The sequence below is a fragment of the Ranitomeya imitator genome, chromosome 7, assembly GCF_032444005.1.
Source record: "Ranitomeya imitator isolate aRanImi1 chromosome 7, aRanImi1.pri, whole genome shotgun sequence".
Classification (NCBI taxonomy): domain Eukaryota; kingdom Metazoa; phylum Chordata; class Amphibia; order Anura; family Dendrobatidae; genus Ranitomeya; species Ranitomeya imitator.
Window position 1 is genome coordinate 142,431,286 of NC_091288.1, and position 18,853 is coordinate 142,450,138.

The following is an 18,853-nucleotide window of genomic DNA, read 5'->3' on the forward strand; positions in this document are numbered from 1 at the left end:
TCATACCCAGGGGTCGACAGGGGAGGGGGAGGGGCAGCTGTGTAATAATACTCACCTGCTCCTGGCCCGTTCCATGCACATCCCTGGTTCTCCAGGTGCTGGCATGTCCTTCCTGTTTTGAGCGGTTACATGGTACCGCTCATTACAGTAATGAATATGCGGCTCCACCCCTATGGTGGAGCTGCATATTCGGGACATAGTGGCGGGACTGCGCCGCGCCAGGAGCAGGCGAGTATAACGCAGTGCGCGATATTCACCTGCTCCCCGTTCCACCGATGGCCCCCGCTGTGTCTCACTAAGGCTCAGGTCAGAGGCCGCGGTGACGCGATTAGTATGTGCGCCACCCTCTGCCTGAACGTCAGTGCAGAGGATGGGGAAGAAACAGCAGCGGCTGTCGGAAAGTGGACCGGTGAATATAGCAAGTGCCGGGGGCCTGAGAGGTGAGTATGTGATCTTGTTTTGTTTTTTGTTTTTTAAATCTGAGCAACAGCCTATGGGGCAAATATCTGTATGGAGTATCTTATGGGGCCATGTGCAGCATTATATGGGGCAAATATCTCTATGGAGCATCTTATGGGGCCATAATCAGCATTTGTGGAGCATTATATGGGGCAAATGTCTGTATGGAGCATCTTATGGGTCCATAATCAACATTTATGCAGCATTGTATGGGGCAAATGTCTGTATGGAGCATTTTATGGGGTCATAATCAGCATTTGTGCAGCATTATATGGGGCATATTTTAATATGGAGCATCTTATGGAGCCCATCATAAACTGTATGGAGCATTATATGGGGCTCCTGATTCAATATGGATATTCAAAAACACGTAACCTACTGATGTCTCAATTAATTTTACTTTTATTGGTATCTATTTTTATTTTTGAAATTTACTAGTAGCTGCTGCATTTCCCATACTAGGGCTTATTCTCGAGTCATTCGTTTTTGTGGCAAAATTAGGGGGGTCGGCTTATACTCGGGTCGGCTTATACTTGAGTATATACGGTAGATAGTTTTCATCCCTAATTGGAGCAGTTTTGTGAATTTTATTTTTTTTTATTTAATTTTTTTTTAGAACACTTATCAGAAGGATTTTTGTTTACCCATTTCCATTTAATTTTTGTAAGCCTATTTTCCTATCAGTTACAGTTGGGTTGAGAATTGTTAGGCTAAGTGCACACACGTTTCCATTGCGTAATTTTCCGCAGCGGATTTGCTAAATCCGCAGTGAAAAACCGCTGCGGATTTACCGCGGTTTCTTTTGCGGTTTCCTCTGCGGGTTTTCACCTGCAGATTTCTATTGAAGCAGGTGCAAACCCGCAGCGGAATCCGTACAAAGAATTGACATACTGCGGGAAATAAACCGCTGCGTTTCCGCGTGGTTTTTTCTGCAGCATATGCACTGCGGATTTCATTTCCCATTGCTTTACATGGTACTGTAAATGCATGGGAAACTGCTGCGGAAACGCTGCGGATCCGCAGCAAAATCCGCAGCGTGTGCACATACCCTTAATGCCTGAAGCGAATAATAAAAGTCAATGGTCCGGTGTCATCAAGACTGTCGATGTTCACACCAGTTTTAATGAGGGGGCAATTTGAAGTCAGACACTGCTGATTCGTAAAGGGGCATATGGGTCATTCCATATCAAGTGATCCAAATATGAATATTTTTTAAACCTGACGTCTTTAGATTTTTTTTTTTTGTTTTTATGAAGTACAACTTTAGTTAATTACAAATGAAAAGTTAATTTTTTACAGATTTTTTAAAGTTTTGAAAGTGCTGATTTTGGCCTGGTATGTCTTTACATTTTTTTTAACATATCTTGGGCTAGCATTAACCCCTTTATGACGTTGGGATTTTTCATTTTTCCGTGTTCGTTTTTCACTCCCCTCCTTCCCAGAGCCATAATTTTTTTTTATTTTTCCGTCAATTTGGCCATGTGAGGGCTTGTTTTTTGCGGGACAAGTTGTACTTTTGAACGACATCATTGGTTTTAGCATGTCGTGTACTAGAAAACTGGAAAAAAAAATTCCAAGTGCGGTGAAATTGCAAAAAAAGTGCAGTCCCACACTTGTTTTTTGTTTGGCTTTTTTGCTAGGTTCACTAAATGCTAAAACTGACCTGCCATTATGATTCTCCAGGTCAGTACGAGTTCATAGGTAAAAAATAACCTAGTCATGTTAGGTGTCTAAGTGGTGAAAAAAAATTCCAAACTTTGCTTAAAAAAAAAAAAATTGCGCCAATTTTCCGATACTCGTAGCGTCTCCATTTTTCGTGATCTGGGGTCGGTGGAGGGCTTATTTTTTGCGTGCCGAGATGACGTTTTTAATGATAGCATTTTGGTGCAGATACGTTCTTTTGATCACCCGTTATTGCATTTTAATGTAATGTCGCGGCGACCAAAAAAACGTAATTCTGGCGTTTCAAATTTTTTCTCGCTACGCCGTTTAGCGATCAGGTTAATGCTTTTTTTAATTGATAGATCGGGCGATTCTGAACGCGGCGATACCAAATATGTGTAGATTTGATTTTTTTTTTTTTTTTTTTTTTTTTTTAATTGATTTATTTTGATTGGGGCGAAAGGGGGGTGATTTAAACTTTTATTTTTTTTATTTTTTTCACATTTTTTTTAACTTTTTTTTTTTTTTACTTTTGCCATGCTTCAATAGCCTCCATGGAGGCTAGAAGCAGGCGCAGCACGATCGGCTCTGTTACATAGCAGCAAACTCATTATTTGTGTAGGTGATTAAATTATCACCTGTGCAGTACAAGGAAATCCTGAAAACATGACCTGTTTGCAGCCCTCGAGGAAAGCAGTTTGACACCCTTGACATAGTATATTGCCCAGCCACGTAGTATATTGCCCAGCCACGTAGTATATTGCCCAGTCATGTAGTATATTGGCCAGCACAGAGCCACGTTGTATAGAGACTTAAAAAAAAAAAACATATACTCACCTTCCGAAGGCCCATTGAAGTCCTGCTATACTTACCATCCGCCGCCTTTCTTGCTCCTCGCCACGCTCCCGGGACCGCTCCATTGCAAGCGTCAGCTTCCGGTCCCAGGGCTGGTGTGAGCAGGACCTGTGATGACGTCGCGGTCACATGACCGTGACGTCAGGGCAGGTCCTTGTCGCACACCAGCCCTGGGACCGGAAGCTGGTGCTTGCAATGGAGCGGTCCCGGGAGCGTGGCGAGGAGCAAGAAAGGCGGCGGAGGGTGAGTATAGCAGGTTTGGTTTTTTTAAAATTATTTTTAACATGACATATTTTTACTATTGATGCTGCATAGGCAGCATCAATAGTAAATAGTTGGGGACACACAGGGTTAATGGCAGCGGTAACTGAATGCGTTACACCGCGGGCAGTTACCGCTGCCATTAACCCTGTGTGAGCGGTGAGTGGAGGGGATTATGGAGCGGGCGCCGGGCAGTGAGTGCAGGGGAGTAGGGGAGGGACTGATCGGACTGTGGCTTCGCCATGACAGGCAGCTGCTGAGACCAATCAGCGAATGAATAACCCTGACAGAAGGACAGACAGACGGAAGTGACCCTTAGACAATTATGTATATAGACCAGATTAAAAGAACCAATATTTTTACCACCTATTTATACATGGAACAATTTTTTTTTCCATTATATCACTAGACATGTCATTTATGAAGTGTTTAAGAAGAATAGTCCAGTAGTTAAATCCTCGTTTTATAGTAGGTTTTTACACTGGCCTTTTATCATCTGTGTCCCTTCTAGAGGGTGAAATGTCAGCGCTCACTAGCAATGGCCGCTTCCTTCTGTCTCAGAGTATGTGCGGCCTGTCATGGTGCTCGGCTCCACCTGAGTCAATATCTGATTTTTGTTAACTTTTACAATGTCTGGTTTTCTTGGATACACAAAGGACGGCGCTGGACCAGAAAGTGCAGAAAAGTCACTTCTACTGCTTCATTTTCACAATCTTTGGAGAGTCCAGTAGCCGCCACCAGTGCCAATCGTATTCACAGGTCACATCACCAGTTATGCCATCCATTGCTGATCTTGTGCCGCCTTCTACCACGTCATGGATGTCACCCTCTTTGCTGAATGAAAAAACCCTTGTTTTTATTTCTGTTTCACTACATGGGATGACAGTCCGGTATTGCTGAGTCCTTGTGATGGGTTCTGCTTCCTGTAACCGAGGTTTTCACAAACTCCTCCTCTTCGTAGTCCTGGTTTGTACAATACATGAACTGGATGTTAAGAATATTTTTCTCCCTCCATTTGAGGAGTTTCCTGGGTGATAAGATTTGGTGTGAATACGGCCTCTGGAGGCTCGAGCTCCTGGCCGTTCATCTGCTCTGCAGTCACCGTCTACCCCTGGTCATTCTCAGCCCTAATAAAGCTTCTCCTCTGTCCTCTTCTGCTTCTAAGCTGTAACATAATAAAATAATACAGTAATATCTAGCAATCATGGATTATTTGGTAAATACAGACCCCACACTGTTAGACCACAGGCTGAACAGATCTGAATGCGAGATTTTCAAATTGGCACAGTAAGGCTACTTTCACACTAGCGTTTTTTTAAATCCGTCACAATGCGTCGTTTTGCAGAAAAAACGCATCCTGCAAAAGTGCTTGCAGGATGCGTTTTTTCCCCATAGACTTCTATTGACGACGCATTTGCGACGGATTGCCACACTACGCATCCGTCTTGCGACAGATGCGTCGTGCTTCTGCGGACCGTCTGGAGAAAAAAACCCTACATGTAACGTTTTTTTCTCCTGACGGACCGCTTTTTCCCACCGCGCATGCGCTGCCGGAACTCCGCCCCCACCTCCCCGCACCTTACAATGGGGCAGCGGATGCGCCGGAAAAATGCATCCGCTGCACCCATTGTGCAATGCGCTAAACGCTAGCGTCGGAATCTCTTCCCGACGCATTGCGACGGGGAGATTCCGACGCTAGTGTGAAAGTAGCCTTATAGTTTAATTTTTTTATTTTTTTTAAATATGATCCCAACTTGTATTTTGGTACAGATGTGGATAGGAGCATAGCAGGCACATGTGCAGTTTTTGAAATTTTTAAATTACGGAAACGTTTTTTTTTGGAAATGCGTTTTAAAGTTTTGCGCTTGCGTTTGCATAGGTAAATTATCAAAGATACTCTTGTGACATATCTGGTGAAAGCCTGTACAGTTCTGAGTAGAATGATGTTTATTTTATTTCTCTATCTTTTTTTCTAGCCTGAGTTATGGGGAGAAATATAAAGGCAGGCAAGACCGAAATTCGCACTTTTTCCGAACTTTGAAAATCAATAAAAAAAAAAAAATCTAGAATCTTTTTTTCATCACATTTTGCATTCTCTGACACACTATTACCAAATAACAAAATTTCAAAAGAATTAAAAATATAGTTGTAAAAATCATTGGTTAACTTGACATGGAATGACCCATATTTCTCATAATAAATCAGGCTCCTCTGAAACGTGGCATGTGCTTCACCACTAATCTTACTTCAGTCAGAGACTGGAGTAAGTTATCTGTTGTAAGGTATGCTGCAGCTTGCCATAAATTAGATGAGCTATGGCTTAATGCCCCCATCCTGCCCCAGCTATGTCCATTTTGGCAGACCTGGGTTTATCTGGTGTGAAGATGCCAAAAGTCGCAAAACTTTTGCAACTCATCAGTGTTTATGACAGATTTCTGGTGAAAACACTTAGATACATTGGGGTCATAGTGTTTACTCCTTATACCCGGTCATAAGTTTCTCAATTGCTGTTTTCGTGTTCATAACACAAAACACAAAACATTCTTACTTGTGTGTTAGAACATGTCTGTAATTTGATTGCTCCTCTTTGATTTATTTTATGTATTTTAATCTCTTGTGTGCAGATTGTATGTTTCTAAATGTCTCTAAAAAATTGTGTGCAAATAAACAATTAATACAAAACGGAGTAAACCTTTTTTTTAATCACTTTATGAATAGGGATTTCTAGGTATTACCGTATATACTCGAGTATAAGCTGACCCCCCCCCCCTAATTTTACCACAAAAAAACTGGGAAAACTTAATGACTCGAGTGTAAGCCTAGGGTGGAAAATGCAGCAGCTACTGGTAAATTTCAAAAATAAAAATAGGTACCAATAAAAGGAACATTAATTTAGACTTCTTTAGTTTAACTGTTTTTGAATATCCATATTGAATCAGGAGCCCCATATAATGCTCCATACAGTTTATGATGGGCTCCATAAGATGCTCCATACAAAATACGCCCCATACAGTTTGATGGGCTCCATAAGATGCTCCATACAAAATACGCCCCATACAGTTTGATGGGCCCCATAAGATTCTTCATATTAAAATTTGCCCCATATAATGCTGCACAAATGCTGGTTATGGCCCCATAAGATGCTCCATACAGACATTTGCCCCGTATAATTCTCCACAAATGTGGATTATGGCCCAATAAGATGCTCCATACAGATAATTGCCCCATTTAATGCTGCACATGGCCCCATAAGATGCTCCATACAGATATTTGCCCCATAAGATGCTCCATACAGATATTTGCCCTGTATAATGCTCCACAAATGTGGATTATGGCCCCATAAGATGCTCCATACAGATATTTGCCCCCAAATCATGCTGCACATGGCCACATACAGATGCCCTATACAGATATTTGCCCCATATGCTGTTGCTGCGATTAAAAAAATTACATACTCACCTTTCCGGCCCCCGACACTTGCTATAGTCACCTGCTCCGCGTTTCACCGCCGACCGCCGCTGTGTCTTCCTCATCCTCTGCACCGACGTTCAGGAAGAGGGCGGCGTGCACTAATCGCGTCACCGCGCCCTCTGACCTGAGCGTCACTGCGGAAGACACAGCAGCGCCGACAGTGGAACGAGGAGCAGGTGAATATCGCGCACTGCCCCCATCATACTCACCTGTTCCTGGCGCCGTCACTGCACGTCTGTTCCCCGGCGCCCTATGGGAGGTGGAGCCGCATAGTCATTACTATAATGAGCGGTACCGTGTGACCGCTCACTATAGGAAGAAGCTGCAGCGCCGGGGAAGCAGGGACCGCGCCAGGAGCAGGTGAGTATAATTAGACAGCTCCCCCTCCCCTGCCGACCCCTGGGTATGACTCGAGTATAAGCCGAGAGGGGGATTTTCAGCCCAAAAAAGTGGGCTGAAAATCTCGGCCTATACTCGAGTATATACGGTACATTTTTCAGCTAGCCATCCACAAGTTTTTCACAGTAAGTTACTGGAATTTTGACCCATTTCTCTTGATAAAATTGGTGTAACTGAGTCAGGTTTGTAGGTTTTGATTGTGCATGCTTTTCTGTTTCTGCCTATACATTTTTATTTTTTTTTTATTGGTTATAGGGCAGGGCTTTAGGATGACCACTCCTTCACTTTGCTGTCCTTAAACCATTTTGCTACAGCTTTAGAAATATACTGGAGTTTAGGGAAAAATGTAAATTTTTTGCATCCAATAAAACCTAATGAAAAAAACATACCGTATATACTTGGTATACCGTATATAGTATAAGCCGAGGCCCCTGATTTTGCCACAAAAAGATGGGAAAACTTATTGACTCGAGTATACGCCCAGGGTGGGAAATGCAGCAGCTACCGGTGAATTTCCAAAATAAAAATAAGATACCAATAAAAGTAAAATTAATTGAGACATCAGTAGGTTAAGTTTTTGAATATCCATATTGAATCAGGAGCCCCATATAATGCTGCATACAGTTCATGATGAGGCCCCATAAGATGCTCCATACAAAATACGCCCCATATAATTCTGCACAAAGGTTAATGATGGCCCCATAAGATGCTCCATATTAAAATATGCCGCATATAATGCTGCACAAAAGGTTAGTGATGGCCCCATAAGATGCTCCATAGAATAATATGCTCCATATAATGCTGCTGCGATTTAAAAAAAAATAAATAAAATACTCGCCTCTTGTTGCTGGGGGCCAGGTGCCGGTGTCCTGAGCAGGCAGGGACACTGGCGCACTATGGGGGCCAGGTGCCGGTGTCGCTGCTGGCTCAGGCCCCTAGGACTTGCGATATTCACCTGTCCCCGTTCCACCTCTGCTGGGTCTTCCGTCTCTCTGCAGTGACTGTTCAGGCAGAGGGTGTGCTCTAAACAAGTCATCACTCCTTCTGACCTGAACATCACAGCCGGAGGACACGGAAGACAGAGCCCAGCGGTGGAACGGGGACAGGTGAATATCGCATGACTCGCCCTCCTGGCGCAGTCTCTGCACTTCCCTACTTCTCTGTTGTCTCAGGGCGGTAGCTCCTTCCAGTGCTGAGCGGTCACCATGAATATGCGCTCCACGCCTATGGGAGTGGAGTCGCGTGTATATTCATTACGTTGAGTGGTACCATGTGACAGCTGAACACAGGAATAGCTGCAGGCGCCGGAGACCATCTGAGAAGCAGGGAAGTGCAGAGTCCGTGCCAGGAGGGGGTGAGTATGATGTGACAGCCGCCGACTCCTTCCTCTCCCCTGCTGACCCCCTGGGACAATGACTCAAGTATAAGCTGAGAGGGGCACTTTCAGCCTAAAAAAATGGGCTGAAAATCTCGGCTTATACTCAAGTATACGGTTTTAAGTTCACCAAAATACCAGTGGAAAATGTCTTATGATAAAAAAAACAAAAAAAAAACAAGCCCTCTAATGCTACTTTTCTATGATGAGTATTTCTGCACCTATTATGTAAATTGGGTTACTTGCCATTTTAGTTTTTTTGTTTGTTTTATTACGTTTGAGTGCGGGGTTTTCATTACTTGCGTTTTTATCGCACTTTTGACGCTGTAGGTTTTCTCTTTTTGGTATGTCATGTGCTAAAAATAAAAATATAGGTAAGACCACTAAGGCTACTTTCACACTTGCGTCGGTACGGGCCTGTCGCTATGCGTCGGGCCGACGTACCGGAGCAGGTTGTGAAAATGAACAACGGGGGCAGCGGATGCAGTTTTTCAACGCATCCGCTGCCCCATTGTAATGTCTGGGGAGGAGGGGGCGGAGTTTCTGCCATGCATACGCAGTCAAAAATGGCGGACGCGAAGCACAAAAAAAGTTACATGTAACTTTTTTTGTGCCGACGGTCCGCCAAAACATGACGCATCCATCGCACGACTGATGCAACGTGTGGCCATACGTCGCTAATGCAAGTCTATGGTGAAAAAACGCATCCTGCAGGCAACTTTGCAGGATGTGTTTTTTCCCCAAAACGACACATTGCGACGTACGTCACACAACACAAGTGAGAAAGTAGCCTTACGCGTAAGTGTGGGAGATAGAGGTTTAGGGGATATATAGCTGCTGGTAGAGAAAACAGAACTGGCTATGCGGAGGTTCTATAAACTAGGATTGTTTAGATTAGCCTGACTTATAGCCACACTTATTTTTATGTTGCTTCTTTACCTCTGTTTTAATTTTTACCTCATCGTGGGAATAACACCACAGACCTGTATTATTACGAGTATAGCGCCTACACTTAGCACAAACAAATACTTTGTGTTGGTGAGAAGCTGCTCTTATGTACACACTCTCTAGTTATTGGCACCACAAATGGCCTTTACTTCCGCCATCTTTTCTATTATAGTTTATCTTCTTTAGCGCAGAAGTGGACATAAATCTCTAGGTTTTAAATAAAGCTAATTTTTTTTCACAGATACAATCATGTGCGGATTACATGTGTTTGTTTTTTTTTTTTAATTGCAAAATTTCCGCATCTCATGTCACAAGTGGACTTCATACACGCTCCGCAGATTAGTTTACTCTGCGTTTAAAAAAACAAAAAAAAACACTGCAAACATGAGATTTGTATTAAAACCTTCCACTTTTCTGCAAATTGTTAGATGCTGCGTTTTTTGCTGAGAAAATAAGCAGTGTCATAAACTTATCATGGGAACTTAACCCCTTAGTGACAGAGCCAATTTGGTACTTAATGACCGAGCCAATTTTTGCAATTCTGACCACTGTCACTTTATGAGGTTATAACTCTGGAACGCTTCAACGGATCCCGCTGATTCTGAGATTGTTTTTTCGTGACATATTGTACTTCATGTTAGTGGTAACATATCTTCGATATTACTTGCGATTATTTATGAAAAAAACGGAAATATGGCGAAAATTTTTAAAATTTTGCAATTTTCAAACTTTGTATTTTTATGCCCTTAAATCAGAGAGATATGTCACGAAAAATAGTTAATAAATAACATTTCCCACATGTCTACTTTACATTAGCACAATTTTGGAAACAAAATTTTTTTTTGTTAGGGAGTTATAAGGGTTAAAAGTTGACCAGCAATTTCTCATTTTTACAACACCATTTTTTTTTAGGGACCACATCACATTTGAAGTCATTTTGAGGGGTCTATATGATAGAAAATAATGAAGTGTGACACCATTCTAAAAACTACACCCCTCAAGGTTCTCAAAACCACATTCAAGAAGTTTATTAACCCTTTACGTGCTTCACAGGAACTGAAACAATGTGGAAGGAAAAAATGAACATTTAACTTTTTTTTGCAAACATCTTAATTCAGAACCATTTTTTTTATTTTCACAAGTGTAAAAACAGAAATGTAACCATAAATTTTGTTATGCAATTTCTCCTGAATACGCCAATACCCCATATGTGGGGGTAAACCACTGTTAGGGCGCACCGCAGAACTTAGAAGTGAAGGAGCGCCGTTTGACTTTTTCAATGCAGAATTGGCTGGAATTGAGATTGGACGCCATGTCGCGTTTGGAGAGCCCCTGATGTGCCTAAACAGTGGAAACCCCCCACAAGTGACACCATTTTGGAAACTAGACCCCTTAAGGAACTTCTCTAGATGTGTGGCGAGCACTTTGAACCCCCATGTGCTTCACAGAAGTTTATAACGTAGAGCCGTGAAAAAAAAAAAAAAAAAAAAATCGCATTTTTTCTACAAAAATGATCTTTTTGCCCACAAATTTTTATTTTCACAAGGGTAACAGGAGAAATTAGACCACCAAAGTTGTTGTGCAATTTCTCCTGAGTACGCTGATACCCAATATGTGGGGGTAAACCACTGTTAGGGTGCACCGCAGAGCTTGGAAGAGAAGGAGTGCCGTTTTACTTTTTCAATGTAGAATTGGCTGGAATTGAGATCGGATGCCATGTCGCGTTTGGAGAGCCCCTGATGTGCCTAAACAGTAGAAATCCCCACAAGTGACCCCATTTTGGAAACTAGACCCCCCCCATGGAACTTATCTAGATGTGTGGTGAGAACCTTGAATGCCCAAGTGCTTCACAGAAGTTTATAATGCAGAGCCGTGAAAATAAAAAATATTTTTTTTTTCCACAAAGATTTTTTAGCCCCCAAGTTTTTATTTTCACAAGGGTAACAAGAGAAATTGGACCCCAAAAGTTGTTGTCCAATTTATCCCAAGTACGCTGATGCGCCATATGTGGGGGTAAACCACTGTTTGGGCGCACGGCAGAGCTCGGAAGGGAAGGAGCGCCTTTTTGGAATGCAGACTTTGATAGAATGGTCTGTGGGCATTATGTTGCGATTGCAGAGCCCCTGATGTACCTAAACTGTAGTAACCCCCCACAAGTGACCCCATTTTGGAAACTATACCCCCCAAGGAACTTATATAGATGTGTGGTGAGAACTTTGAATGCCCAAGTGCTTCACAGAAGTTTAGAATGCAGAGTCGTGAAAATAAAAAATATTTTTTTTTTTTCACATAAAAGATTTTGTAGCCCCCAAGTTTTTATTTTCACAAGGGTAACAAGAGAAATTGGACCCCAGAAGTTGTTGTCCAATTTATCCCGAGTACGCTGATGCCCCATATGTGGGGGTAACCCACTGTTTGGGCGCACGGCAGAGCTCAGAAGGGAGGGAGCACCATTTGACTTTTTGAGCGCAAAATTGGCTGTCGTGTTTGGAGACCCCCTGATGTACCTAAACAGTGGAAACCCCCCAATTCTAGCTCCAACCCTAACCCCAACACACCCCTAACCCTAATCCCAACCTGATCCATAGTCCTAATCACTAACCCTAACCATAATAACCGCAGAAAAAAACGTTCAATGAAACGTTTTTTTGTACGTCGCATCCGCCATTTCTGACCGCGCATGCGTGGCCGTAACTCCGCCCCCTCCTCCCCAGGACATAGATTGGGCAGCGGATGCGTTGAAAAACTACAGCTGCTGCCCACGTTGTGCACAATTTTCACAACGTGCGTCGGTATGTCGGGCCGACGCATTGCGACGGCCCCGTACCGACGTAAGTGTGAAAGAAGCCTAACCCTAAATTTAGCCCCAACCCTAACCCTAAATTTAGCCCCAACCCTAACCCTAAATTTAGCCCCAACCCTAGCCCTAACCCTACCCCTAACCCTAATTTTAGCCCCAACTGCTGTTCTCCTGCCGGCCGGCAGATACCCTCGGCAGCCGAGACCCCAGAGAAAATCGGCCTCTGGGGGGCGCTATTGACTTTTTCCACAGCGCCGTTAATTAACGGTGCTGTGGTTTAAGTACCCTTAGCGGCCGCCGTTAAAAGGCGTATCGGCGGTCGCTAAGGGGTTAACCCTATATTTTTATAAAGAAAAAAATAAACAAGTTATGGTTCTCAGAATATGGCTACATAAACACATTTTTTAATTATCTGTTATGCAAATGTTGTAGAAGATAAAAGAGAGAGACAATTTGTATTGCCATATTCGCACTGGCTCTCAAAAGAAGTCTTACATTTCATTTGTATTGGACATTAAACGTTGCAAAATATTAAGTGTCAAAAAAGCGCAATTACTTATTTTTATAATTCCTGCCCTTCTACCTAGATCAGTTCATAAAATGTAATAATCACTTAAAAATGATGCCACTGAAAAATACAGCTTGACCCTCAAAACAAAAATCATGCTTTTGCAGTCCAAAACACCTTGTTTGTTTTTTTTCCCAGAGGGAGAACATGTGGTTGGTTGTCTGCACCTACCCTTTCAGTCACTTATTCAGAACTTTGTTGCCATTTTCCAAGACTCAGCCAGTGACATTAGAATTGAACAAGTCACCAAATTTCTAAGTAACTATATTTGTAATGGTGCTATTGACACGAAATTCTCACCAGATGTTGATAACAACCCTTCCAATCCACACAGGCAAGGAAATCAAACCATATATAACTATAAATTATGTGTAATAATGAGAAATAACACAGGGAAAAAGTATTGAACAATGAAGAGGTGCAAAAAAGCCTTGGAAAGTCATGACACCAGCTGAAATTTTATTAGTAATTCGAAGGCAATCCTGCCCCTTAGTGAAAAATATCAGCTGGTTCAACTGGTGTCTCATTACCAAGGTGCCACACAATAAACATCTGATTATCGGTAAAACCAATGAGCTGTCTCAAGATCTTAGCAACCTTAACCTTATTGTTGCAAAACATACTGATGGTGAGCAGTGTTGGGGTCATAATCTAGAAGTGGAAAGAACATCATTTCACCATAAACCTGCCAAGACCAGGTGGTCCCCACAAGATTTCAGACAGAGGAAAAAGAATTATCAGAAGAGTTGTACAAGAGCCAATGGCCACCTGTGGAGAGCTGTAGAAAGACCTTGAATCATCAGATACAATTGTTTCAATGAAAACTATAAATAATGCGCTTAACCTCCATGGCCTGCACGCACGCTCACCATGCAAGAATTCATTGCTGAATAAAAAGCATGTTCAAGTGCGTTTGCTAAACAGCATTTAGACAAGCCTGTGAAATACTGGGAAAATATCGTCTGTCAGATGAGACCAAAATAAACTCTAAAGATGCCATAATACACACCATGTTTGGAGGCCAAAGACCACTGCATATCACCCCAAAAAACTAACCAACAGTAATGTTTGGATGTGGGAACATCATGGTGTGAGGCTGTTTTTCACCATACGGCACTGGTAAACTTCATATAATTGAAGGAAGGATGAATGGACGACTGTACCAAGACATTCTTTATAAGGCTACGTTCACATTGGCGTTCCGCCAATGTGCGTCGCTGTTGCGCCGGCGACGCAGCGGCGACGCGCCCCTATGTTTAACATAGGGGACGCGTGCGTTGTTTTGGTGGCGTTTTTCGCCACGTGCGTCGTTTCCGACGCTAGCGTCGGACGCAAGAAAACGCTACATTGTAGCATTTTCTGTGCGTCCGATTTTCGTCAAAAACGACGCACGCGTCGCAAAACGCGCGCGTTTTTGCGCGCGTTTGTGCGCGTTTTTACGTGCGTCGCGCGTTGCGTCGCCGACGCAGGGCGGCGCAACGCTAGTGTGAACCTAGCCTTACAATCTGCTGCCATCAGATGATGAAGATGAAACGAGGGTGGACATTTCAGCAAGACAATGATCCCAAACACACAGCCAAGGAAACTCTCAATTGGTTTCAGAAAAAAAAATAAAGCTGCTTGAATGGCCATTCCAATCACCTGACTGTTATGACCTGGTGGTTAGGACAATAATGGACCTGATGATCAAGAGCACCCGGAAAGATCTGATAGCTACAAAAACACGGGACAAGCTCTGGGAAGTGGAAACTCTGCTGACTGCAATCCCTAATCCTATCACACACACTAGAAATAGCCGTGGATTGCTCCTAACGCTCCCTATGCAACTCGTCACAGCCTCAGAACTAGCTAGCCCTAAGAAAGGAAAATAAAGCCTACCTTGCCTCAGAGAAATTCCCCAAAGGAAAAGGCAGCCCCCCACATATGATGACTGTGAGTTAAGATGAAATCACAAACATAGAGATGAAATAGATTTAGCAAAGAGAGGCCCGACTTACTGGGCAGACAGAGGATAGAAAAGCTCACTTTGCGGTCAGCACAAAAACCTACAAAAAGCCACGCAGAGAGTGCAGGGAAAAAAACCTTCCGCACCGACTCACGGTGCGGAGGCGCCCCTCTGCGTCCCAGAGCTTCCAGCAAGCAAGGCAATATTCACAATAGCAAGCTGGACAGAAAAAATAGCAAACAGGAAAATAGCAAAGAGGAACTTAGCTTCTGCTGGAGTAAACAGGTAACAGAACGATCCAGGAGCGAACTAGACCAATAGTACAACATTGACAGCTGGCATGGGGCAAAGATCTAAGTGGAGTTAAATAGAGCAGCCCACTAACGACTTAGCCTCGTCACCTGTGGAAGGAAACTCAGAAACACCCACAGCCACCAGAGGAAGTCCATGGACAGAACCAGCCGAAGTACCATTCACGACCACAGGAGGGAGCCCGACAACAGAATTCACAACACCTGACCTTAATTCAATAGAAATTTTTTTTGAAGGAACTGAATCTCATAGTTCATATAAAGAGCCCACAGGACCTTCAGGATTTGAAGTCTGTTTGTGTGGAAGAATAGGCCAAAATCACACCTGAGCAATGCATGCGACTAGTTTCTCCATACAGGAAGAGCCTTGAATCTGTCATCACCAACAAAGGCTTTTGTACAAAGTATTAAAGAAATTTCAGTCTAATACTTTTTCCCGGTGTCATTTCTCAATATTATGCAAAACTAAGTTTATGAAATCTATGGTTTGATTTCTTTGGCTGTGTGGACTCGATGGGTTGTTACTGACATCTGGTGAGAATTTATTGTCCATAGCACATTTTAGAAATTAGTGACGTGTTCAATACTTATTTCATCCACTCTGTGTTTGTAATTTTTTAATATTTAAATGTATAAGTCTCTACTTAGTATAATTATTATGAATATGGCTATTTTATAATGGATTATTTACCAGCGTATGTATCGTTACAAGTCTTTTGTATATGTGTGCACATATCTCATATTTGAACACCTTACGTCAGTATTATATATAGTGTGTGATAAAATCGGTATATGTCTATTTGTGTGTATATTGCAAAGATGCCCAATCATATCACATAAATTACAGATATACAATAAAATATATAAATTAATAATTTTTTCCAAGGCTTCTTTATTTACTGTGCACTTGTGTCCCTGAGCTAATGAGCATCCCAAACCAGTTACTATGGGATATCTTTGCATCGGGGTTGGAAGTATATATAAATGCAAACAAAAATTTTTTTTGAAGCATCTGTGTTGTTGCTGCGCTAATCTGCAAACCATCCAGGTATTTACAATCTTTTTAGTTTTCATTTATATATTCCCATACCTCCATCTGTCCACTAATAGTGCCAAAACTTCCTATGGTAATCTTTTGGGACAAATGATGTTAGAAGTGTAGCACCTGTAAGTGACCCGGAGACCAGCTCCTGTGCAGGTTAGTGTCAGTCACAGTCTGCTATTCCTGCCTTGTAACCACAAAAACCTCATTGACATGTTATTGTCAGCAACTAGGGCTATAGTTAGCCCATTCAAATACACAAAAAGTTTACCCACTCTATAAAGTATATATGCAAGGAGAAACTAGAGCTTTTAGGTACAATGAATAAAAGACCATATTTTATTGAAAGTTCACAAAAATAAACATTGTATACACAAATCATCAGAAAAGACGCATATAAAGTGAGACATATGCAGAAAGGGAACAGGGATACCAGGGAACCACTAATTGCACCTGCCCAATTGTGCCTACGAATCGATCCTTCGCTAAAGTGCTTGTGCAATAAGGTATAGCACCGTCTGGCTTGCCTCCCCCAAAAACTGTATAAATGTAGAATAACTTGGGTCAAAAATAGAACACCATGCGTTCAGACAAGCACTTACCAAGGGCAGAGACTAGAGGACCCTGGGCCGGGTGTTAGGAAGCTTTTTCACACGCTGATTCGCAGAGGAAGTGGCCGGAGGACCCTACTCCACCAATGAAGTCAGCGCAGATGGAGACAGATAGTGGGCAGGCACGGTGCAGCCTGTGGCCTCTTTTCCAGCCCCACGGCTGACTCGGGCAGCGGGCCGCACTTTGCCAACGTCTGCTATAGGGCAAACTCTTATGAAAACCAAAATTTGTGTCGGCCTCGAAAACTTTGGCCATGACTGTACATAGATAAATCTTTACAAGTGAATTACCATGTAGGAAGAGTTTTGATTAGTTAGACTTGTGATAATGTCACACATTGAGGTGTTTTCTATTGATTTGTTCACTGCCTGATTGCATTTGTAACATCTCTCTTATTTCGTTAACAGGGAATGTATGTGTTTTTACATGCAGTAAAAGGCACACCGTTTGAAACGCCAGACCAGGGCAAAGCACGGCTACTAACTCACTGGGAACAGCTAGATTATGGGGTGCAATTCACTGCATCACGGAAATTCTTCACAATATCTCCAATTATTCTGTAAGTTATGTGTTTTTAAGAAGTCTGGGTCTTTAGAAGGTATTGGTGTGGACTCTTTGTGTTGAAGTGTATATCTACGGCTAACTGCCCATCCTTGCTGTAAATACGTATATTGTTGACTTTATCCAATTTAAGTTCGTATGACTGTATACAGAGATGATCCCACATATGCAACTTCCCCCATTCACTTTTATGGGAGTTTTGTAATGACTGAATACAAGAATAGAGCACATACTTCATTCCCTATATTATTTAACCCCTGCATGACCCAGCCTATTTTGACCTTAAGGACCTGGCTATTTTTTGCAATTCTGACCAGTGTCCCTTTATGAGGTAATAACTCAGGAACGCTTCAAAGGATCCTAGGGATTCTGATATTGTTTTTTGTGACATATTGGGTTTCATGTTAGTAGTAAATTTCGGTCGATAATTTTTGTGTTTTTGTGAAAAAAATGGAAATTTGGCACATGTTGAAAATTTCGCTATTTTCAAATTTTGAATTTTTATTCTGTTAAACCAGAGAGTTATATGACATAAAATAGTTAATAAATAACATTACCCACATGTTAACTTTACATCAGCACAATTTTGGAAACAATTTTTTTTTTTTGCTCGGAAGTTATAAGGGTTAAAATTTGACCAGCGATTTCTCATTTTTACAACAAAATTTACAAAACCATTTTTTTAGGGACCACCTCACATTTGAAGTCAGTTTGAGGGGTCTATATGGCTGAAAATACCACAAAGTGACACCATTCTAAAAACTACACCCCTCAAGGTGCTCAAAACCACATACAAGAAATGTATTAACCCTTCAGGTGCTTCACACCAGCAGAAGCAACATGGAAGGAAAAAAATGAACATTTCACTTTTTAGTCACAAAAATGATCTTTTAGCAACAATTTTTTTATTTGCCCAAGGGTAAAAGGAGAAGTTGGACCCCAAAAGTTATTGTACAATTTGTCCTGAGTACGCCGATACCCCATATGTGGGGGGGGGGGGGGGGCAACTGTTTAGGGGCACGGCAGGGCTCGGAAGGGAAGGAGCGTCATTTGACTATTTGAATGAAAAATTAGCTCCGATCTTTAGCGGACACCATGTCGCGTTTGGAGAGCCCCTGTGTGCCTAAATATTGGAGCTCCCCCACAAGTGACCCCATTTTGGAAACTAGACCCCCCCCCCCCCCCCAAGGAGTTTATCTAGATGCATAGTGAGCACTTTGAACCCCCAGGAGCTTCATAAATTGATCTGTAAAAAATGAAAAAGTACTTTTTTTTCACACACAATTTTTTTTTAGCCTCAATTTTTTCATTTTCCCTTGGGCAACAGGATAAAATGGATCCTAAAATTTGTTTGGCAATTTCTCCTGAGTAGACTGATACCTCACATGTGGGGGGTAAACCACTGTTTGGGCGCACGGCAGGGCTCGGAACGAAAGGAGCGCCATTTAACTTTTTGAATGAAAAATTAGCTCCAATCGTTAGCGGTCACCATGTTGCCTTTGGAGAAGCCCCTGTGTGCCTAAACATTTGAGCTCCCCCACAAGTGACCCCATTTTGGAAACTAGACCTCCCAAGGAACTAATC

The 18,853-nt window shown here is 42.3% G+C and overlaps 1 protein-coding gene across 2 annotated transcripts in view; it reads left to right on the forward strand.

The window, feature by feature from the left end:
* The window catches only part of ORMDL1 (ORMDL sphingolipid biosynthesis regulator 1), a 77,792-nt gene that overhangs the window by 25,774 nt on the left and 33,165 nt on the right, over positions 1-18,853 (forward strand). For both annotated transcript variants that reach the window (XM_069733865.1, XM_069733864.1), the window contains exon 3: positions 17,116-17,267. In XM_069733865.1, the coding sequence (XP_069589966.1) occupies positions 17,116-17,267 (152 nt within the window). The remainder of the gene's footprint in view (positions 1-17,115; positions 17,268-18,853) is intronic.